We start from the raw sequence: 24,916 nt of genomic DNA, 5'->3' as shown, positions 1-24,916 counted from the left end.
TAAATACTCTTTGAATAGGCTGCGCCTGCATTTAAACACTTGGCGTATCCAACGACGCCACGTGAGAAACTAACACCTGTAATATGAGCAGCGTGCTGTCCTCAAGGACTTCCTATGTGACCAACCTGGACATTTTGGAGAAATTCAGAGGTTCTGAAATAAATTGCTGTCATGTAATTTTTGTCTTTAATAAATCCGGCACTTGTGAAAGCAAATTTCTGGAAATATGACCCGGTGGAAATCCGTTTGGCACTGTACAAATCAGTGGCAGCCCTCGCTGAGGCAATAGATATGTTCTGATTAATTATTGGAATAAATAAAGCCAGGCTGCAGAACTGAGGAAGTCCCAGAACCATGAATCATGGGTTTGTGGTAGCAGTGACAGAAGTATATCCCCACACTGAGGGTTCCACACTCACAAAGAATACACGATGACAAGATTTATGGTCTGTGTTGTCACAGATACTGCTGTTACAGCTATACCTGCACTGCAATGGAAAAGTTCCACATAGGTTCTTGCAGCAGCTGCTTGACGAGAATTACAGGAAGCAGATGTATTCTGGGTGATGGAAAATTTACAGCAGAGTCTAAATAGAGATAACTAATGTCAAATATGTGGTTACTGTAATCAGTAATGGAAGAACCAGAATTATAAGGCAATGTTCAGTTTGACAGCTCATTTAAAGAATAAATGTTTTGTTTTTGAGGAAGGAGTGCTGGGGGAAATTGAAGTTGACATACTGACTTTTTAGAAACAGGGGTTAAATAGTCACAGTGGACGTTGGATTGGTGCCACAGTTGGGGTTATAAAGTTCAACTGGCATTTAACTGTTGTACTCATCAAATGTATACTCTGATAATGTTCTTTAAATATATAGGCTACTATGGTTAAAAATGTATCCCAAATGAAAATGACAAATAAACTTCTCAAGAGTAAAAAATAAATACAAAATAAGTTAAAAAGATCCGGTGTTCTGCCAATTTCTGCTCCTTTCCCAAAAAATGCTAATGGTTTTCTACCTTTGTAGAGCTACAATTTTACTGTGTTTTATTCCCTAAACCACTTCCTTTCCCCACAAGTGGTCCTTGTCTCTTGCCAGGCCGTCATTGTAAGAATGTTCTTAATGACCTGCCTGGTTAAATAAAGGCCAATGACTGAATGAATATCAAATAAAGCGAAACAATTCTTGTTTTTTTCCCTCTTTATCGTATAATGTTCACAAAGTGTAATGCAATTCATGTCATGGGTCGTGTATTTTGAAGGATCAAATACTGAACATCCCATATTATCAATTTTACATCGTGCAAGAAATCATGAACGTGCCAATCAAACTGAAAATCCACTGTACGCATGCGCAGAACCAAAAAGTAGCATTTCTCGGCAGGTAGCAGAAATTGGCAGAATACCGGACGTCAATTCCGCCTCCCGTCCACCAGGGGGCGGAGTTCACTTTAATCCCGGACGTTAATTCCGCCTCCTTCCACCAGGGGGCGGAGTGCAGTTTAATCCCTGTTGTTTCTGCCTGAGGAGGAAGAGAAGGAACCGCAGGAGCTGCTTAATCTGATCAGGTTGGTTCATTTCACAAATACATGACATTAACAAACAGAATTAAGTCGTACAAAAGGTTGTTTGGTGCGTGTTTGTTAAAGTGTATGATTATAGTCCTAGATTCCTCCATGCAGAGTTGTTTTAAAGGCACCGCTTAGCATTTAGCATCGTTAGCAGCAGCTGTCATCGATCAGCTGTTTGGATCAGAGAATAAAAACATACAATAATCGATCAGCTGCTCCAAATATCTCCTGGATCTGCCACAGCGTGGCGTATTCGAATATGTAAAATGCAGTGATGTTAAAAGTGATCAAATACATTGATTTTGAAACAGGAAGAAGCGTTTAATGAGTCTAACGAAATTTGTTTTATTGTTTTATTGATTTAAATCAAACTAGTGGTGCATTACGACTGGGTCGTCAGTTTGCAACATGAATGCTTGCTCTTAAAAGTTTAATGTTATTATAAAATGTGATCTAATTCAATATTTAAAACCTTTATCTTTAGTATTCGTGTTTTTTATTAGATCATCAGAAACTGTTGCGTTCATATACCGCGTCTTCCTTGGAAATCTCAACCACACACCAAAACATATGTTTGTTTTTTCATAACCTATGTTTGAGAAAGGTTACGTTTTTTGTTTCCTATCAGAGTGTTGGGACTTTATTAAACTCAGTTTGAAGGTAGCTGGGAGCTGGAGTCTGTCCTGGTCCAGGATTATTTTTTACCAGTTTCCACGTTTCCTCTGTTCACATCTTCCAGCCAAAAAATCCTTGCAATCATCAGTTTAAACCAATATCAGTTAAATATGAGGTGATGCGACTGCTTCAGCTACGTCTTTATCAAGCGCTGAAGTCACCAGAGTGATGTGGGCAAGAAATCAGGGGGGATGGTGGATTTTATCATATGGGGACAGATAATTTGTGCTGATTACAAATAATATAATATATTACAAATAATAGCACTGACCAAAACACCTGCAGAAATACTGCAGGAATGACATAGCAGCAGTTAAATGCAGCCTTCTGTAAGCTTTAAATATACACTGGGCTTACATCAAATACATCAAAACACAACAATAAAAAACAGTTTTCTGAACTTATCAATATGACTCTGTCTTTCACAGGATAAGTAACATGGATCACTGCAAAAACTCACAATCTTAACAAGAATATTTGTCTTATTTCTAGTTAAAATGTCTCATTTTAGTAAAAAAAAATCTCATTACACTTAAAACAAGACTCATCACTGGAAAAAACAACAATTTTCACCTGTTTCAAGTAGATTTTCACTTAAAATAAGTAGAACAATCTGCCAGTGGAACAAGATTTTTTTGCTTGTAATGAGAAGATAAATCTTGTCCCACTGGCAGATTTTACTACTTATTTCAAGTGAAAATTTACTTGAAACAGGTGAAAATTGTCAAATAAGTTATTTTTCTAGTGATGACTCAAATGTTGAAATAGCAGTAAAACCACATTCATTGATGAAATGACATAAAGGATGGAAAGGGGGGATGGCAGTTTTACAGGGGGGAAGATTTGGACCATTTTTATTTCAGGGGGGGATGCTATCCCCCTCATCCCCCCTCATCCCCCCTCATCCCCCTCAACTCCAGTACTGGGCATAATGATGCCAATGACCAGTGATCAAGATCAACTGTGGTGATGCTTGTGAGCGTCTGCTGATGCAAAGCGGTGTCTGGCGTTGCTCTCCAACAGAAAATGGACACGCGGTTCACCCGAGGGAAGTCCACCATCCTGGAGCGACCCCTGACCCGGCCCAAGACGGAGGTGAGCGTGAGCGCCTTCGCCCTGCTGTTCTCGGAGATGGTGCAGTACTGCCAGAGCCGCGTGTACTCGGTCTCCGAGCTGCAGACGCGCCTGGCAGAGATGGGCCAGAGCGTGGGCGCCAGCATGCTGGACGTGCTGGTGCTGCGGGAGAAGAACGGGAAGAGGGAGACTAAAGTGCTCAACATGCTGCTCTTCATCAAGGTGGGAAACTTTTTTGAAAATGTATTGACTTTCACGTCACTGGCTGCATCCTGACTCCCCCACAATAGAGGAATGGACTGATATTGTTAATGAAATATATAAAATGGAAAGGATTACTTTCTCACTTCGGCTACAAATGGATAAATCACAAGGTCATGGTCAAAATGGGTCTCCTATATACAAAAGTCACAATTACCTAGAAACTAAATTTCTTGTCTCCACCCACTTACTTTCTCGGTCATTTCCCTGTTGGTTTGAAGGACTGCCAGGTTTTATGCGTTTTATACGTACATAATTTTATGTGTGTGTATATTCAAACCCTTATAATATTGTAGTTTGGTCCCTACAACTGAATGCAGTCGCTGTTACAAGCCCATACATCCCGTTTTGATTCATCATTGTTCCTTTTTTTTTTTAGTTAGTTCTGTTTGTTCGTTTTTCCTTAAAAAAATATAAATGTACGCAGGTTTTCTTTCAACATTACACAACTATAGGGCAACAGCTATGTTTTGACATGCTGATGTTTTTCTTTCTCCCTGACAATAATTGTAAACCAATTGTACACCAGCTGTGTAATGTAAGATGTGAGGATAATAATAATAATAATAATAATAATAATAATAATAATAATAATAATAATAATAATAATAATAATAATAATAATAAAGAAAATTTAAAAAAAAAAAAGAAAATGTATTGACTTTGTAGTGAAACTGACAGGTTTGTTTCACTTCTTTCAGGTTAATGTGTGGAAGTCCTTATTTGGGAAGGAGGCGGACAAGCTGGAGCAGGCCAACGACGACGACAAGACTTATTACATCATAGAAAAAGATCCGCTCATCAACACGTACATCTCCGTGCCCAAAGAGAACAGCAGCTTGAACTGCGCCGCCTTCACGGCCGGCGTGGTGGAGGCGATCCTCACACACAGCGGCTTCCCCGCCAAGGTCACCGCCCACTGGCATAAAGGCACGACGCTGATGATCAAGTTCAACGAGTCGGTGATAGCCCGGGACAAGGCTCTGGACGGGAGATAAGAGACTAGAGGGAGAGAGCGATGGCGGGCATCAGCGTGGGAGGAGAAGTCTTCCCGGTGCAGGCTGGTGTTTGCTGCAGGAGACGGAGACTGGATCTGTGTGTGTGGAACTGATGAGACGGGGACGGGAGGGGGGGGGTTCTGTTCATGGATGACCGTGCTGTGCTTAGCATCATGTAGAGGAAAAAAATATTCAGCGAGTTTGTTGTATGCATCTGTCTTTTCATACCTCCTCAAGTGGTTAGAAGTTGTTTTACTTTCTATTTACATCAGACACGGCTCATAAAACATAAAATATATGTGACCGCCCACACTGTTTTTTTTTCTTCAAAGTTCACCTGATTTTTTTTACACCATTTTATACTGTTTTTGACAACAAATTAATAAAAAAAAAACCTTAAATCTTAATGAAACTGCAATAAAACTGGAAGCTAAGCAAAATAACAGTCCACTAAGGTGTCTTTGACAAAAAATTGATTTCAAGTTTTAATAATGTTAATTGAAAAAAAAAAGAAAAATCTGCCTTCATGCTCATAATTAATAAGAGATTAGGTCTCAGAGGTCCAAAACCTTTTTTTTTTTCTGTTACATTCCAGTTAAACCACAGCTGTCATTTCTGTAAACTACATTGATGTTGTGGGTAAAGAGTTTGGGTCGTGTTCATGTGTATGATTATTACATTTCTTCATCAGGGTCATGTGAATGTGGAGCGTTTACTGAAGTTTACAATCTGCAAATGAAAAATAAATAAATGGCTTGTGTTTTAGAAGTTATGACTGTTTTAATTGGATCAAAGTAATTTCTCTCTCCCAGTGAAACCTCAGCAGACTGAGCAGGAGGGAAATGAAAGTGGGCCGGTCCATTTCTTTCTCATTTCCAGTTTAATTTTGATACGTAGCTCCTGGTAATACTAACTCCTCTGTCGTCAATCCATCCATCTATTATTTATACCCACTTCTTTGTATTCTGTGTCACACGGGTCTTCTGTGGCATTTCCTGGCTCTCTGATAGAAGTTATACACGGTCAGGTGGATCAAAGTCGTCCCAAGACAAGAACGGATATTGTTCAAAATTTCGGCCTGACATGTTTTGGATCCAGAGTATTGTATTAAATGTTGTTTTAGTTTTTGACGTCCTCTGCATGGTTACATGAGGCTGTAGTATAGCCAAAAACCTACAAAGATGCATTGATTTTTTTTATTTTTCTAAGTGAAAAAACAGCGGAAAATGGTAAATACTGTCTATACATCGTCCATCTTTAAGGTAAAAACAGCAGGAACTGCTTCAGTTTTTGTCCCTGACAGCAGTTTTGGATTAGATCAGTCCCGTCTATTCACTGAAAAAGTTTAAGAGCGTCATTATAGCTGGTTATATAACATACAGACATTTCTTTGGACACAAGAATTCTGTTCTTTGCAAAAGTCCCTAAATTCTTTAAATTAGTCCTTAAATAAGAGTTACCTACAAACAAGCACATTATTACCATGAAAAATTGCTCCAACTCTACTTCATGGAAGAAAACAACCTCTTATACGATGATTATTTATTGATTAATGTAAAAGGAGTGTTGTCATTGGTTCTCTTTGTTTACATTTAGCTTATTTTGAGCCCATTTGACTTTCAACTAACTAATCATAATTAAATTGTATAAGAGTGATTTTATTAAATAAATAATTTTATCTGAACTTTTTTGTCACGTAGTTCTTGTGAAATGTAAAACTTTGTAAAGTTTTACATGTTTTGTGTAAACCAATATCCAATAGTAAAGTAACTGGATGCTACTGCTGTCAGATAAATGTGGAAATTGTATTATTTAACTCTGAATTATGTTGAATTTGAAGTAGAAAGGGGAATGAAGAAATGTACAATGACTTTGTGTGTTTAGTTTCACTACTGCCGAAGTGAGTTGTGGTTAACTAACAGACAACTGAAGTTTGGCAGTTGTCCAATTTTAGTTTAGTTTACTGTAAAGACTGAAAGCAAGTGATTTTACCAAACTCAAACAAAGATGACTTGACATGAGCAATAAAAACACTCATTCCCATGTGATCCAACAAAATCAGGGTTCTAGTGAAGATTTACAAGCAGGTCAGCACTGAGGATGTTATTTGAACCCTTTTTTGTTTGAAAAAGACAAGAAAAACTTTAAATACCTAAAAGTTTACTAAATGCTGACATAGCAACCAAACCTGTGATGTCATAAGACCCCAGAAAAGAGGACTTATGGGAAATGTTGTCCTATATATAACACATAAGCTTCGTATGCAGACGCTAAAAAGAAAGTAGACAATCTTTTTTTTTTCTAGGATCTCATTGTCCACTATTATTTTGTCTTCATCAAGCCATAAATTTAAGAAAATATAACATCTGATAAACAACAAGTGGTATAATAAACCGTGTCATTGTTAATTAAAGAAAAACTATGCCAAAATATAAAACTATTGTGTGAAAACTATGTAGTCTTTTACTTTTTCTAGAGAAGTTGAGAAGGTGCTGCTAAACAAATGCACGTGATCCTCAGCAAGCACGCTGAACAAACCTCTATAAAAACAGGTCTGGAGCGCTCACGTGTGTATGTTGACACAATTCCAATGAGGAAAGACATCGGCATTGTTCCTGAACAAAAACGTTTGCTGCTATTCATCAATCTGAGAAGGGTTTCAAGGCCGTTTTCAAACAACTTTGGGTCCAACATTCAGCGAGAAAGATTATTCACAAGTGGAAAATGTTTAAGACAGCTGCAGGGGTTTCCACGGATGAACTTCCCAGCAAGGTCAAACTAAAGATCACATCACATCAATCACAGAAACCCTGAGAGCTATGACTCACAATCCACAGGCCTCAGTTAGCATCTTAATATTAAAGTTCATGCCAACGAAATGAGAACATTTGAAAGTGAACCGAGGTGTGAAGTGTGAAAATCTGAAGTAGTCTCCTCTGCTTCTTGGCGTTATTACAGAAACAAACTCGTCTGATATTGTCACAAGTCTTTAGGCCTGTCTCATGCAAACTGTGTCCTCTCAGTTTGTGTGAGTAGCCAGTGAGCAGCGTTGATGTGCTTGGATTCATCCAGCAGTCTGGTTGTGGTTGTCGTAATAGTGACCCCACACTGCAAAAACTCAAAATTTTACCAGGAATATTTGTCTTATTTCTAGTTAAAATGTCTAATTTTTAGTCAAAAAATCTCATTACACTTAAAACAAGAGTCATTACCAGAAAAATAACTTTGACAAAATTTGACAATTTTAACCTTTATCAAGTAAATTTTCACTTGAAATAAGTAGGAAAAAAAAGATTTATCTTCTTATTACAAGCAAAAAATTCTTGTTCCACTGGCAGATTTTTCTACTTATTTTAAGTGAAAATCTACTTGAAACAGGTGAAAATTCTTGTTTTTTTTTTCCAGTGATGAGTCTTGTTTTACGTGTAATGAGATTTTTTTTTACTAAAAATGAGACATTTTAACTAGAAATAAGACAAATATTCTTGTTAAGATTTTGAGTTTTTGCAGTGCACCAGGTCCCCCATGTTAGCAAAACTCTGGCTCATAGTCTCTAGACGTGAGAGGGTGTCATACATCTTTCAAAATGTTCCTAAAGGTTTTGAAAAGTCGCCTATTAGACTTCATGAAAAAGTGTAGATAAGAACAAAAAAAGTGGGAGTCAGCCGAACCCCCACAGTCCAACACTGATCTGAGGCCCGGCAAAAAAGAATAACAGATAATGAATACCATATTCATATTATCAGTTCATCAGAATTGTTGATGATATTGATTAATATGTTAAAAAAATAGTTAAAGAAGGACATTAAACAAACAAGAAAGTGTGTGAGTTTGTGCATATTTATGTGCATATGTAATGTTTGTGTGAACATATGCAGTGTATTTTTGCTCTGCATACATCAATGTATAATTGTTTGTACGAGCAGGTTTAATTTAGTCTGATTTGCACAGCTTCTGGTCGCAGTTTAAACAAATCAATAAACTGTTTACACAAACCGATGGAACATTTAGAGGATGTGGAACAGTTTGGAGCAGGAAATGAAACAAAGTAATACCATAAATCAGTTTAAAAAGAAATACAAAAGATTATTTATAAACAGGTATATGGAAGAGGAAATGGGTTAATGAGGAGTGTGAGAATCAAATTAAATAGGGAAAAATTGTATATTATACTTGCTTAACATATGTTTAGATATTTATGTGGATATTTATGTAGTATATATTATCTGTTGAGAGGGATAGTTATAATTATGTAATATATGTTATATATTTATTGGGTATGTAGCACATATATATTTATAGGGATATTTATGTAGTTTATAGTGTATATTTATATAGATTTATATAATATTTGTATTTTCTATATACTTATATGGATAATTATGTAATAATAGGCATGTTTACGTAGTATTTATATAGATTATATTTATATGGATATTGTGTAGATATAATAATAGCAATAATGTAAATCCATAGTTATAAATCCGAGTTATAAAGGGGTAGGAACTAGCAAAAAGTGTATACTTCTTCCTACTCCTTTTTTTCGAACATATGTGAATATTCGAAATAAAAATTCATTCATTCATTCATTCATTCATTCATTCATTCATTCATTCATTCATTTAGAGGATGTAATTTCTCCACAATAATGTGAGACACCTGTAATCCTGAATGAGTGGGTTTACCTGGGGTTTCACATCCTCATATCCTCAGAAAGAAACTTTGCATTAAATTGTAAATAGAGATTATGACCCAGTTGAACTAAAATATCTTACTGATATGGTGTTACTCTTAATTTCACAGTTTATTTAACCAATCACATTAAATAAAACAGTAATAGCAGAAAGCCTGGGCCCTTTGTTTTGGTTTTCTCTTCCCAGCAGCAGAGGCTCGGCCCGGGTCGGTCACGTGACCTGTCACGTGGTTGAGGGGAAGCTGTGGTGTGTTTACCTATGAAGGCTGATTTATGGTTCCGCGTTACACCAACGCAGAATCTACGGCGTAGGGTACGCGGCGACGCGCACCCCACCGCGTAGGCTCTGCGTCGATGTAACGCTGAACCATAAATCAGGCTTGAGTGTGTCATTCATCCATGGCGACTCCCAGCATCTTTCCTTCAGCCCGTTCACCATGAACCCTAACACGCCGTGAAGAGGCTTGTCCCCGGCGTGGTGAGGTCCTCCCGTCAGCATGGCATCCTCCACCCGCACCTCCATCCCCGACAGCATCCCCCCCACAGGTCGGTCCGTCTCCTCCTGTCTTTGTGTCCGTTTCTGTTCAACTAATGCAGCTTTTCTATTACTGGCTCTTCTCATTTGGTGGATTTCATCTGTTCATCCAGGCTGTGATTTAAAGTATGAACGTCATGTCTACTGCGACTCCGATCATTCGTTTATTGGGATGCGCAGGTGCAGGTGCAGGTGGATCAAAGCCTAAAAAGACGGCGCTGTTGTTTTTATTTTTCCACTGCGTCAGAATATGAAACATTAAATCCCAGAATATAAACGAACAGCTGCAGATCCATTTAGAAATATCACTTTTTCAGCCCCCCAACATAAGTGTTTCATTTATTAAGAAAATATTTGTTACGATCAGAGGGCATTATGGGAAATGTAGTCTGCTGTTGGTGCCACCTGACTCTTCACTGAAGTCCAGTTAGAATAGAATAGAATAGATCTTTATTGTCATTTTCACCTGGTACAACGAAATTAAAAGTGCTCTCCAGTCAGTGCATCATATATAAAAATAAATTTAAAAAAATAAAATGAAATAAAAACAAATAAAATAAAATAAACACATATCTAGACACATTCAACCCTCCACACATACAGGACTGTCTCAGAAAATTAGAATATTGTGATAAAGTTCTTTATTTTCTGTAATGCAATTAAAAAAAACAAAAATGACATACACGATGAATTCATTACAAATCAACTGAAATATTGCAAGCCTTTTATTATTTTAATATTGCTGATTATGGCTTACAGTTTAAGATTAAGATTCCCAGAATATTCAAATTTTTTGAGATAGTTTTCTTAAGGTGTAACCCATAATCAGCAATATTAATATAATAATAGGCTTGCAATATTTCAGTTGATTTGTAATGAATCCAGAATGTATGACATTTTTGTTTTTTTAATTGCATTACAGAAAATCACGATATTCAAATTTTCTGAGACAGTCCTGTAGACTGAAATAGTCCTACAGTTCACAGTTTAATTTATTTCAAAGTACGCCTACAAATGCATCCTACACTTCTGTTGTTATATTTAGGGGTTGTAACAGCTAAAATAAATTAAAGTTGAAAACGTTTTAAATCTCTGTTATTTCTTGCGGCTCCCGACAATTTATTTTTTGTAGAAGTGGGGGCAAAATGGCTCTTTTGATAATAAAGGTTTTGTTTTTGTAATTGCATATTCTAATTTTCTGAGACAGTACTGTACATCAACACACGGACATTACAAGAACTTTTATCAACGTACACAGTTCTTCCTCCCTTGAGTGCATCTGTTCTGTCTGCGTTTCTCAGAGAAGGACCGGCTGCTCTCCTCCACCTCCAGCTATGGATCCCAGGGCGTGCACGGCGGCGGGGGTCCACGTCCCACCCAGCTGGTGGGAGCCGAGCTGCACCAGCAGCTGGAGGAGGAAGAGGAGGAGGCCCTGAGGAGGAAACTCAAGTACTTCTTCATGAGCCCGTGTGACAAATATCACGCCAAGGGGCGCAAGCCCTTCAAACTGGCCCTGCAGCTGCTCAAAATCCTCATCGTCACCGTGCAGGTGGAGACCGACTTCCATTCAGTCCACATCAGCACCATACCAGTACCATCTCCACACTGACCATGCAGGGATTCTTACATTTATTTTGAGTTGCAGTAAAATTCTTTGCATTCCACAAAGACACAAATTATCTTAGTTTTTTTTATCGTCAACTTAATTTCATCTGTTGATATACACTACCACAGATGGCCTTTGTCAAGAACATGGATAAAACCTTAAACCCTCATTCCTCCGTAGAGGAGGAATCAGGTATAGATAACAGGTAGATGGACGGATTCCCAAAGATATCCCGTAAAATTATATCAGCCATGAGTGTTTTTTGCTGCGGCACCTTCTCAGGGATCAGAAAATCCCTGGTGTCCAGCGATTTGTGTCCTTGTACCTTTTTATGCATGAAAAACTCCTATATACCTTAACAATTTCCTCCAGATTCCTTGATTTTAACATTATAAACAGTAAAGGGAAAATTCAAATTTAAAATTTCTTCCACTTTTGCTTTGAGGAACATGGTTTTAAACATTTCTAGGATTTTTATGACGCACTTGTTAATAAAGTGGAGAGTCTCTGTCCATCTTTGCTCCTCCAAGACTCAGCATTTCATGGATAACCTTTCACCGATGAATTCATCCATCAAATTCCACAAGTCTTTGTTTTGGGGGCAGCAGCATGAGAAGAGAGGTCCAGGCATCCGTCACCTCCTGCTTAAAATGCAGAAGGGTCACAAATAGATGCTCCTTTAGTACTAAATCATCAAGGATCTGTTGACAGCAGCTGTTTGAATTCAAATCTTTCTTTTCTTTCATAAATTCCTAAAGTGCTAAATTGGAGAGGGAAAAAAAGTCAATATCTTGAGTTTTAAACACCATCTACAAGTAAATGTGAACGGAAAAGAGTGTAAGAATTACTCTGTTTGGTTTCTTAGCGTATAAAATGTCTCGGTTTGTGATTGTGGCTTGGGCCTCAGAGCTGCCTGAATGTTGCAGCTGAATGTTGCAGCTCACTTGTTCTCTCTGCTTTCTAAGTTGGTGCTGTTCGGGCTGAGCAACCAGATGGTGGTGACATTCAAAGAGGAAAACACGGCAGCGTTCAGGCACCTCTTCCTGAAGGGTTACCAGGACAACGCCCCCCAGGCTGTGCACACGCAGATGGAGCTGTACAGCCACATCCAGTTTGCCATCGAGCAGGTAGTACCAACTACGCCGTTTAAAGTGCAGTCAGATCTGAAATCAGTTGTTCCGCTTTAACCCTCCTGCTGATTCTCATCTCCACCTCTCCAGTACTTGGCTCTGCCCCAGATGGCACTGGGTCGGTACGCGTACGTGATGGGCGTCGGCACGGGAGGGAGCGCGCTCTCTCTCTGCCAGCGCTACTACAGGAAGGGAACCATCGACCCCGTCAATGACACGTTTGACATTGACCCACGCGTTGTGACCGGTACGAGGACCTTGTCTTTCCCTCCTGAGATCAGTAGTCGAGTTGTAAAAGAAAATCAGGGGGGATGGTGGATTTTATCACATGGGGACAGATAATTTGTGCTGATTACAAATAATATAATATATTACAAATAGTAGAACTGACCAAAACACCTGCAGAAATACTGCAGGAATGACATAGCAGCAGTTAAATGCAGCCTTCTGTAAGCTTTAAATATCCACTGGGCTTACATCAAATACATCAAAACACAACAATAAAAAACAGTTTTCTGAACTTATCAATATACAATAAGTAAAATGGATCACTGCCAAAAATTCTAAATCTTAACAAGAATATTTGTCTTATTTCTAGTTAAAATGTCTCATTTTAGTAAAAAAATCTCATTACACTTAAAACAAGACTCATCAGTGGAAAAAACAACAATTTTTCACCTGTTTCAAGTAGATTTTCACTTGAAATAAGTAGAAAAATCTGCCAGTGGAACAAGATTTTTTTGCTTGTAATAAGAAGATAAATCTTGTCCCACTGGCAGATTTTTCTATTTATTTCAAGTGAAAATTTACTTGAAACAGGTGAAAATTGTCAAATAAGTTATTTTTCTGGTGTTATTTTTCTGGTGATGACTCTAAATGTTGAAATATCAGTAAAACCACATTCATTGATGAAATGACATAAGGGATGGAAAGGGGGGATGGCAGTTTTACAGGGGGGATGATTTTGACAATTTTTATTTCAGGGGGGATGCCATCCCCCCTCATCCCCCCTCAACTCCAGTACTGCCTGAGATGATTCCCTGCACAACTAAACTGCAGCTTTTCATTCCTCCGGTGTTAATCTGGCCCTTCAGGGGACGACTGTTCCTTTGCTCTGCATGTCAGGAGTTGTCTGCAACTGCGCCCTAGTCAAAAGCTTGAAATGTACGCTATCAGTAAAAACCCAGCTGTGAGACGTAGCAGCAAACTTCATGGGAAAGGAATTATTTGCATGCACCTGCCCATTTGGCAGAGATTGTCCGTCGGCAGTGCACGACAAGTCTTGTGGTTAAAGTGAAGTGAATTAAACTTAACTTTTGGCTCAGAGTCGGTGAAATTGTGCTGAACTGATTTGAGGAAGTACAGAAATGTCACACCAGGTCCATGTGATGTGGAAAGAAACATTTACGGCTTCCCCACGTGGCATCTTTCAGTTCCTTCATGGCTATTTTCTGATTTAATTTTCCAGATTGCATCGGGCTGGACCCGGCCACGTACGGTTCTGCGTCAGGACACGGCGACTACAAGAATTTCACCATCCAGTTTTACAAGTCAGACATCTGTTTTAGCATTACAGACCAAACACAGGGAAGCTTTTACCTGACTCTGACAGTGTCTCTGTGTCACCAATCTCTCCTCCAGGCTGATCAATGTGACCATTGACTTCCAGCTGAAGGCCATCAACATCCAGACCATCATAAACAATGAGATCCCCGACTGCTACACCTTCGCCATCACAGTAAGCCAGTTCAGTACGGCACACAAAGAAATGTTTTCTAGTTTTGGCTTCACAAAGTCAAACCTGGGTCATTCCTCGACAACTCTAAACCGAAGAAACAAATTGTTGTGGAAAAACCCATCAAACACTCCAACTAGGTGAATAACTGGACTGAAACTGGGTGTCTAAGTTACCAACAATAAGACTTGAGAAATGATCCAAATTTCAGTAGATTTAATGAAACAGTTGCCTGCAAAAGGGTCAGAGCATACATCAGGTGTCTCGATGCAGAATGATGATGAAACAAAGCAAGCATAATGATTTTAAGGCACAAAGGATGATTCATTCTTACAATTCTAGTAGACAAAAACATCTTTAAGATCAGTGTTAATCTTTTTTTGAGCAGACTACCAGTCTGTACATTTAGTCGGCCAAGGCTATTGTTTTGCTGCTCTCAGCAGTTTTGGTTTAATCAAGTGGCCAAGGCTCCCACACAAATCCCATGAGAAATGAATATACTTGGACTCTGTAAAGTATTAAAGTTTGGCTTCAGAACTTATTCGTCCGTCAGAGATAAGTCTCATCTCCAGTCTGTGTGACACCAGTATGCTTCAGTCTTGTCTGAGACCTTCATGTTAAAATGGATACATTTCAAAGAAACAACCCAGAGCATAAACATATATATTTTTAAGGGACTTTATAATTTCCTGAACATGGTTACTTTAAATCTCTTGTAAGTGTTTTCTACTGAGGTCAGACAGAGTGGGTGGTCAGGCTGCGTTTAATGTCTCCCTTCAGACGTGGGCCACCCAGATAACAGCTTTGTGGTTTCTGAAAACTATTATATCAGAAATCCAAAACAAATCGGACGAGTCACAGGATTATTCTATTTCTCTATTACTCTATTTCCCACAAAAAAATGCTTGCTCCCTCGGTCACAATCTGAGACGAGTCTGCCTGTTTGCCCTCGGTCGGCAAGTCAAATCGACGCAGAGCCTACGGCGTAGCTTACGTAGCCTACGGCGTAGCTTACGTAGCCTACGGCGTAGGTTACGTAGCCTACGGCGTAGGTTACGTAGCCCACGGCGTAGGTTACGTAGCCTACGGCGTAGCTTACGTAGCCTACGGCGTAGGTTACGTAGCCTACGGCGTAGGTTACGTAGCCCACGGCGTAGCTTAAGTAGCCTACGGCGTAACCTAACAGCCTTTATTCCAGCGCGATCTTCGCGAACAACGGACAAAAAAAGGATTATGTACATTCACTGAGTGAATATTATGAAAGTAAAATATATATTTCTCGCTAGAAATGTAATCAAAACGCATTTTTATGCAGAAACTAACTCAAAATATTGATTTTATTCACAAAAAAATAAGAAAATGTCCGCCATGTTTTTTTTTTGGATTCAGTCCGCAAATGACGACAAAAAGCATTCTGGGAAATGTTTATACCCCCTCGCTCGCGAAGTCAGCATGTGAAATCCTTTGATGTGAAGGGCTATTCTCAGCCCCTAGCCCTCGTTATGCCCCCTCCCCCTTGGTGAAAAGAGGAATTGGCACCACTACCTTCACGGGAACGCGCAAAATGTAGGGGTAGTGAAGAAAACGAGGGCGAGGGGGAGAATTGGGACGGGGGCCCCGACTTTAATTCTCTTAAAGTCAGAAATACAGTAGGGTTCTCTGTTTTAACAATAAGCATCAATGCGGATCGTTTCAGAAGCTGCAACTGTTGACACAAGTGTCGTGTCAGATGTCTTTGGTGAATGTTTCAGAGTTGTTCAGCGTGTGCAGACGCCAACGTAGAAACAGAAAACTCTGCCTACATATTTATGAGAAAAGACTCAAGTGATGAACCAGAGGCCTTAACGAATGTCACGTACTGCAAATACTTAACTAGAAGTTAAATAATTTACAATAGACAGCCTATCTTAAATGATGGATGATCTTCTGTCTTGTTTGTTGTTGTTTTCCATTTTCCCATCAGGGTTTCAAGGTAATTAAAATAATCCTTCTGGGAGCAGAGGGAGTCAAAATCCTTTCAGGAAGTAACACCCATCTACGGCTGATGGTATTCATACATCCCCAAATAATCTGTGTATATGGCAGAATTAGAATTTGTTTTAGAAACCAAGTGCAGAAAAGGGTCATGGGTTCAGATCGTGGAAAACTGCTGCTGCTCTGGCCCCAAAACCCTGCTGGGAAAGATATGAGAGCGGGTCACACCAGAGGCTGGAGGAACATTTTCATCATCAACCAGAACATTGAGGCTGCTGTTGTTACACATGTCACACTAGAGAAAAAGAAGAAATAATGCACCAAAACCCAGAGAAGATTAACTGACATTTATTTAAAGACGTATTTAAAAAGAAAAATAGATTCACTGTCGTCTCTAGTCTGAATTAAAACTGGGCTTCAACCCGGTAGTTTGTTGTTAATAATGGTAAACTAACATTTTAATGTTTTAAAATCAGCTGTCTGATGCTGCATAAACCGACCTGGTGTTATTATATCAAGAGCAGGGATGGGAATTGATAAGATTTTTCCAATTCCGATTCTATTTTCGATTCTGTTTAACGATTCGATTCTTTATCGATTCTCTTATCGATTCTCATTTGGAAAAAAGGAGAAAAACAGGTCGATTAGCATCAACTTTGTTTTATATCTTTGAACAAAAAAATACAAGTGAGGTCAACAGTCAGGTCTTAAGACGCCCCCAGCCTTGGGCTCCTCCATGGTGCCAGGGGATCCCCACAAAATTATTTGATAAAATATCTAAAATAATAATAATAAAATAAATATTTTTCTCTAATAGAAATTAAAATTGTCCTTTTTAAAGGGATATCTGAGCTGAGCACTCAAAAATAAAACCACGTCAGCCAGTGACAAATACAATCAACTCAAGTCCAATGGATCTGTGCATCAACTATGAAGAATTAACAATTCTTTTGCAGAAAAATAAGCATATCTGCTTTTTCAGGAAGGATACGCGATCTTTCTGGATTTCTGGTGTCTCCAGCTGTGGAGAACAACAAGTCGCCCTGTTGTCATCCGATTTGGTGAAATGTAACCAAACCTTCGAGCGTTAATGCCGCTTTGTCGCCATGTTTTCCTGCTGGTGACGTCATTCGCGCCCACTGGAATTGATAAGGGAATCGTTTGCAAAAAAGGCAACCGATTCCAAGGAATTGAAACACTGGGAACCGGTTCTCACCAAGAACCGGTTCTCACCAAGAACCGTTTCTCACCAAGAACCAGTTTTCGATTCCCATCCCTAATCAAGAGAATAGACGGATGCATGTCTAGTGGTTATTTGATGAACTGATTCTCGTTTGTGCCGTCAGATCGTCATGGACAACAGGGCGCACAGCGGCAAGGTCAAGATCAGTCTGCAGAACCTGGCCTCCATTAAAGAGTGTAAAGATCCAAACGTGTCCGGACACGGTGAGTCCCAGGTGGGTGTGTGGGCCGGATGTCACTCCCAGTTATCCCTCAGCTGACTTTTTTTATTTATTTTCCAGCGGAGAGCTACGCGCGGGAGTTCTTCGACGTGGCGGTGGCCATCGTGTGCCTGTTGTCCCTGCTGCTGTGCGGCCGCTCCATCCTCAGAGGCATCGTCCTGCAGCACGTGAGGATGCTGCACCAACACCTCTGCACCTTTTCATTTCATTTACGACTGATATCTTGTCATTTCAAGTGCACAAAAGCTAAATCTGCTCTGTTTCATCACTGCCTGTTCATGACAGGGTCTTTGTCACACCATTGCTGGGATGATCTAATTGGAAAACGCAGCTTTGATGTGAGTTTCCCCCCTTCTCCTCCTGCAGGAGTACGTGCAGTTCTTCAAACACACACTGGGCCGCAGCGTGAGCTGGGGGGACAGGATGGAGTTCATCAACGGCTGGTACATCCTCCTCATCGTCAGCGACCTGTTCACCATCATCGGGAGCTTCATCAAGATTGGGATCGAGTCCAAGGTAACGGCGGCGGAGCCGGCCGGTGATATTGTTCACTGCCCTTAGCAGGAACGTCAGACTGCGATAAACTGTAAAGTCTCGGATCAGTTCCCTCTTCCAGCTTGAAAAAGGATGTCTCTCTGTTGTGATGCAGAGCTTGTCGTCGTATGACTTGTGCGGCATCCTGTTGGGAACCTCCACCCTGCTGGTGTGGGTGGGCGTCATCCGCTACCTCAGCTTCTTTCAGAAGTACAACGTGAGTGGAGAAATTCAACATTCACTCTGTGGATCTCCTGTTTTGACTTATTTTTCTGTGGAAAGAAGAATCTTTAGAACAGGGGTCTGCAACCTGCGGCTCTTCATTCTCATTGTGGTGGCTCCATTTGGCCCCAAAAATAAATTATATTTCTGAATTAATTTTTAGTCATATTATTAGTTTATTTTGTTGGGCAGTTATCTTGGAGTTTGAGTTGAGTTATTTTTTAAGCTGCTAAGCTACATTTTTTATTTATATTAAAGTTGGGTAGTTTTTATTTTACTTTTACACAAATATACAGGACTGTCTCAGAAAATTTGAATATTGTGATAAAGTTCTTTATTTTCTGTCATGCAATTAAAAAAACAAAAATGTCATACATTCTGGATTCATTACAAATCAACTGAAATATTGCAAGCCTTTTATTATTTTATTTTATTTGCTGATTATGGTTTACAGTTTAAGATTAAGATTCCCAGAATATTCAAATTTTTTGAGATAGGATATTTTAGTTTTCTTAAGCTGTAAGCCATGATCAGCAACATTAAAATAATAAAAGGCTTGCAATATTTCAGTTGATTTGTAATGAATCCAGAATGTATGACATTTTTATTTTAGTAATTGCATTAGAGAAAATCACAATATTCTAATTTTCTGAGACAGTCCTGTAGACTGAAATAGTCCTACAGTTCACAGTTTAATGAATTTCAAAGTACGCCTACAAATGCACACTCCACTTCTGTTGTTATATTTAGGGGTTGTAACAGCTAAAATAAATAAAAGATGAAAACGTTTAAAATCTCTTATTTCTTGTGGCTCCCGACAATTAATTTTTTGTAGAAGTGGGGGCAAAATGGCTCTTTTGATAATAAAGGTTGCAGACGGACCCCGGCTTTAGGAGATCCCGTGTGTGCTGCAGTTATTTCCTTTTTCTTTCCCTCCACAGATCTTGATTGTGACTCTCAGAGCTGCTTTTCCGAACGTCATCCGTTTCTGCTGCTGTGCGGCTGCTATTTATTTCGGCTACTGCTTCTGCGGGTGGATCGTGCTGGGCCCGTATCACACCAAGGTACCATAACGTTCTCACGTAACGTGACAGTAACCGGCTGAAGGTCCTCTGGGTAACACGGCTCCCTCTCTGCAGTTCCGCTCCCTGTCCAAGGTGTCGGAGTGCCTGTTCTCCCTCATCAACGGGGACGACATGTTCGTGACGTTTGCAGAGATGGAGCAGAGCGGCACGCTGGTGTGGACCTTCAGCCAGGTGTACCTGTACACCTTCATCTCTCTCTTCATCTACATGGTGCTGTCGCTCTTCATCGCCCTCATCACCGGGGCCTACGACACCATCATGGTACGTCTCAGCCTACACTTGGTTTTCCTTACCTCTTTATAGTATGTTGGCCCACCAGCTCCAGTGGTTGGGAGTACCGTTTAAAGTGGAGATACGATTTTGTGGTTGACACAAACACAGACAAGACCTATCCATAACTTGTGTCTTTATTTGGGGCCACGTAAAAGTAGAGCATTCACTGAACCGTCCTGTGACATCACAGAGTCTTGTCAGAATAAAATCATCCAGCAGCAGCTTCCCCATCTTTATCTCCACTTAATTTCACGTCCAGCTGCATTTGCTGCACCTCAGATGTGAGTACAGCTTTACACTGCAAAAACTCAAAAACTTAACAAGAATATTTGTCTTATTTCTAGTTAAAATGTCTAATTTTTTGTCAAAAAATCTCATTACACTTAAGACATGACTCAAAAACTAAAAAAGCAACAATTTTCCCCTGTTTCAAGTAGATTTTCACTTAAAATAAGTAGAAAAATCTGCCAGTGGAACAAGATTTCTTTGCTTGTAATGAGAAGATAAACCTTGTCCCACTTGTAGATTTTTCTACTTATTTCAAGTGAAAATTGTCAAATAACAAGTTATTTTTCTGGTAACGACTCTTGTTTTAAGTGTAATGTGATTTTTTGACTAAAAATTAGACATTTTAACTAGAAATAAGCCTTCCCATCCAATGGCCGGCAACAAACTGCCTTTGCACGCAGGTGATTAGTGCTACGACCAGTCAGAGCAACAAGAAAGGTGACGTATTCACGGGAAGCGAGTCAGCGGGAGAGTGAGTGAGAGTGAGTTGTGGGGAAGAGTTTGATAGAGCGAGGGGAGACGGTGAATAAAAGGTCTGAATCTTTAACTTGTGGATGCCAAAGCTGATTGAAATGACCATTAACACTCAGCTGCAGCCATCGACACTGTTTCCATCCAGATTACGTCACCTCTCTGTCAAATGTAATCTCATGGCAACAATACAGTTCAACTCGTACAAAAGTAGTCCAATTAATACAAAGCCAATAAAATAACAACAACAATTGCTAAGTAAAGCAACAGATATTGTAGCGACCTCGATCCCACAACACAATCGCTGATGGCTGAGTAGGTTTTATACTGTGACGCGTCTTAAATAAGGCACAATGAGTCCCACTTTTTGTATTTATTTTCCAAACTCATGACAATTAACTACGGCCATTACGGGTGACGAATGACGGTAGTTATGAATGACTATGATAAAGAAAAAAAAGACGGACAGTTAGCAAAAACCCCTCACCCCATTACCTGTCAGGCACTCCCATATCTGTTTAATAACATCCAACCACACCCCGAAGCAATTACTGTAGGTGTAGGAAAATGCAAACACCTGTGTCACTATAGCAACTGAACAAAATACAAAACATTCATTTTGGCTCTTACAGATATCATCAACACTTTTATTCGACACAGTCCCCCGTGCTGAGCAAGCACCAGGGGACTGTGGAAAGGAAAAACTCCCCTTTAACGGTGTTAAACCCGCCCAGAGACTTCCTCTACAAGGATAGACTGGTCTGATTGGCTCCCACAGACATTTGAGCATATTCATGAGCTCCAGCGAGGTGTACCTGCAAAACAAATTTAAATATGCTAGCGGTAGCTACGTCTTAATTCTAGACCATAAAAGGGTTGAGATTCCACCCCCTGAATCTTACGATGAACAGAGCTGTAAAGACACACTTAAAAAGGGAGTTTCTGTCTTGTATCTTCTTTTTTCTAATTTGACCAAAGCATGTCACAAACATTTCATTAAGACCTTCAAAACTACCTTAGATTTGATTAGATCTTTATTGATCATTGTTATATAACAATGAAATTAAAAGTGCCATCAGTCAGTGCTAAAAAAGGAACAGATAAATATAGTATATAAACCCCTTTCACACAACACAAAATAAAACAAATAACTGATTAAAACACATAAATACTTTAAAAAAAATAGCCTACACATGCACACAATCCCTCATATCAGTTTATAGTTTGTTTTGTTCCAGCTGTAGACTGTCTCTAAAACGGGTTGTTCTTGTTTTTATTGCTCTGTCCCGTCTACCTGAGGGCATGGTGCACTCACAGAGTGTCCTTTGTGGTCTGTTCTGCCTTTTAATACAGCGGTTGTTGTGCAAGTCCTCCAGTGAGGGGAGAGGGGATTTTTTTAGGCTGTATTCAAAACCCTTTACATTACAAAACTGCAAAAAAAACAACCTGTATAATACACCTCCTTTAATATATCCAATAATGACACTTTGTATTTAGGAATCTAAAGCTTGGACACATTTACGTAATTTCTGGGTTTTGTCGGATCAGCACAGAAGCCGTGTTTTCTCTGTAACCCTTGTTCTCCTCCCACAGGCCCAGACGCAGGAGCAGGTTCGCATCACAGACCTGCACGCGTTCATCGCCCAGTGCACGGACACGCCCAGCTCCGGCAAGTTCCGGGGGCCCGAGGGGCCGTCGTGCTCCTTGTTCTGCTGCTGCTGCGACGGCTGAGGACGACGTCGCGGGTGCAGCATGTGTGTGTGCAACATCAAGACACTTTTGAAGTTTTTTTCCTTTTTATTTATTTTTTGGATCCTCTATCTTTAAAGCAGCACATTTCCACTCCACTGACTGTTTGCAGCCACTCAGCAGGCACCGTAAATGCCGGAAGACTGAACCCACCGACCTTGGAACACTTTGTCCTCTGTGCCCGCATTTAAATTTTGCATTTTAAAATGTCTTGTGGAGCGGTGGACGGCCCGGCGCGGTCTCCAGCCACATCACCTGCCTCAGCTTTTGTGCCCTATGAATAATTTATCGTCTCCGCCTGAAATGTGGGGATTGTGAGGGCGTAAATGACTAAAGCGCAGAATGCCAGTGAACACTTCCTCCGAGAGGAATGAAGGCAGCTCTTCACTTGAACGATGCACCTTGCACAAGGCTGCGATTGTCCACATGTTCACCTCGGTGACGTTGGCGCCACTTGATGATTTAAATTGCCATAATGCAGTGTGGAGGACCTGGACGGTGGTTGGAAAAGGCTCAAGAGTCAGCCGGGCAGGATGGAGAACAAAAACAACCAAACCATAGCCATTATCTTGATGTTTGAATGCATTAGCTTAATCAGCATCTCCATCCACGGCAGCGCCTCCACTTCAGGGTAATTAGCTCGCTCCTGCTCCTCGTCTCCTTTGTTCCTGCCTTCCTGCGGCTGGAAGGAGAAGATGGCTGCACGAGGAAGGACGAGCCCCGGAGCCAACCAGTTGGTCATCAATATGTATGAACTGTTCCTGCTCTAAGGAGTCAGGTGACTGGGAGACGGAGGGTTTTATGTTTCCAGAGAAAAGTCGAGCTCTGAATCACGTAAGCTGACGTTTGAAGGGCTGGGACGTTTTAAGAGAAGCACACTTTGCTCAACAATGACGCGTTTAAATGGCCGAGGCCAGTAAATCCAGGAGTAGATGCTTGTTTTTATGCCAATTATTTAATCATATTCTTTATCCTGTTGATTTGAGACTAGTAATTTTGTTAAAATTATTAATGCACACCTAAATATGTGATTTTTGAGGCAGAAATATGTGATTTGAAGCAGACTTGTTAAGGTTAGGCTACTGTAGCTTCCTGCTGCCAGTGTAACATTATTTTTTTAACATTATCATTTCATATCTTATGAATGCCGTACAACAAGCTGCATCCCAGGCAGAGCACAGTTAACATTAGCTCAGTAAAGTATCTTCTGCTCCACTGAGTTTTTGAAAACCAGGAAGGAAATTCTGCTCTGAGACCAGCGATCTTTCAAAGCTCTTGCAGCACAGGGTCACACTGCAAAAACTAAAAATCTTAACAAGAATATTTGTCTTATTTCTAGTTAAAATGTCTCATTTTTAGTCAAAAAAATCTCATTACACTTAAAACAAGACTCATCACTGGAAAAAGAACTTGTTATTTGACAATTTTCACCTGTTTCAAGTAGATTTTCACTTGAAATAAGTAGAAAAATCAGCCAGTGGAACAAGATTATTTCAAGTGAAAATTTACAGGTGAAAATTGTCAAATAACAAGTTATTTTTCTGGTAATGACTCTTGTTTTAAGTGTAATGAGATTTTTTTTACTAAATATTTGACATTTTAACTAATAATTTTAACTAATTCTTTTTTTTTTGTAATTTACTTTTTATTCATTTTTCTTTTGAAACAAAACAACATACATGCGCCAACTGGGCACAACACATATAACATGGGGGAGATCTGGGTGTTAATAAGACATCAGAATCAGCATAAATACAGTATACACACATAGACACATGTACCCACACCCTTACTTATCTTGACAGCTCAGTTAGTTTCCACATCTTACTCGCATATAGACACATATTCACATAAATACACACCGTACCCACTCCTACTTGAACAGCATGTGTCTTTATATACCACATCTTTGTTTTTGCATGGGCACCAACATCCAAACTTAAAAAACATAAAGATTATGCACTTGGGAAGCGGGGGAAAAAAAAAAAAAAAAAAAAATTTAACTAATTTTAACAAATATTCCTGGTAAGATTTTGAGTTTTTGCAGTGCAGCGATCTTTCAAAGCTCTCGCAGCCGCAGGGTCAACGGCATCTCACGGTTTCCTTTCCTTCTGCATCCCATAAACAAGCACTAACACCACATAGGTTTATTTTTTGTGCCTGCAGTCACGTGCAATAGGAACCATTCATCGGTATAATACCGTAGAACAGTGGAGTAATAAGAAACATCTGCTGATGTGAACCGTGACTCATGAGGAGGAGACTTCCTCAGATCAAGGATGGTCGTTTTTGCATGAGGCTGGAGTGTTTAGTGTTTAGTGTTTAGTGGCGACTCTTAGACGTAGAAGTGGGCAACCGACCAAGTCCACTCCCCAGACACAGGGCAGAGTTAATCCCTAGGAGATGGAGGAAGCCGCGGGGAGCGGCCAGCGGCTTAAGAGGTCGCTGACACTGGCAGAAGCCTCTGTTGGTGACTCTACCGACGGCAGGGGAAGCCACGGCTCTCACAGAACTTCAGGCTCGCCGGAAGTTTGCCACACCTTTGTGGACCGATTAAACACAAAAGTTTTAATTATTT

At 39.9% G+C, this 24,916-nt stretch overlaps 2 protein-coding genes across 3 annotated transcripts; both read left to right on the top strand.

Moving 5' to 3' along the window:
• The first annotated feature begins 1,520 nt into the window (after positions 1-1,520).
• On the top strand, positions 1,521-6,165 carry LOC133421923 (trafficking protein particle complex subunit 5-like). The gene is made up of 3 exons (XM_061711725.1): positions 1,521-1,569; positions 3,271-3,543; positions 4,284-6,165. The coding sequence occupies exons 2-3, from the start codon at positions 3,274-3,276 to the stop codon at positions 4,578-4,580; spliced, it is 567 nt and encodes a 188-aa protein (XP_061567709.1). The 5' UTR covers positions 1,521-1,569; positions 3,271-3,273; the 3' UTR covers positions 4,581-6,165.
• Positions 6,166-9,664: 3,499 nt separating this feature from the next.
• mcoln1b (mucolipin TRP cation channel 1b) lies at positions 9,665-23,718 on the top strand. 2 transcript variants are annotated; one of them, XM_061711723.1, is made up of 13 exons: positions 9,665-9,819; positions 11,110-11,357; positions 12,380-12,541; positions 12,635-12,791; positions 14,013-14,094; positions 14,186-14,282; positions 17,600-17,699; positions 17,777-17,883; positions 18,083-18,232; positions 18,366-18,467; positions 19,414-19,536; positions 19,612-19,818; positions 22,183-23,718. In XM_061711723.1, the coding sequence occupies exons 1-13, from the start codon at positions 9,771-9,773 to the stop codon at positions 22,318-22,320; spliced, it is 1,722 nt and encodes a 573-aa protein (XP_061567707.1). In that variant the 5' UTR covers positions 9,665-9,770; the 3' UTR covers positions 22,321-23,718. The 2 variants fall into 2 exon arrangements, with proteins under 2 accessions (XP_061567707.1, XP_061567708.1); XM_061711724.1 differs by having other exon boundaries at positions 9,719-9,819; positions 11,115-11,357.
• The last annotated feature ends 1,198 nt before the right edge of the window (positions 23,719-24,916 follow it).

This window comes from Cololabis saira, chromosome 21 (assembly GCF_033807715.1).
Source record: "Cololabis saira isolate AMF1-May2022 chromosome 21, fColSai1.1, whole genome shotgun sequence".
Lineage (NCBI taxonomy): Eukaryota > Metazoa > Chordata > Actinopteri > Beloniformes > Belonidae > Cololabis > Cololabis saira.
This window is presented reverse-complemented; position numbering and strand designations above follow the sequence as displayed.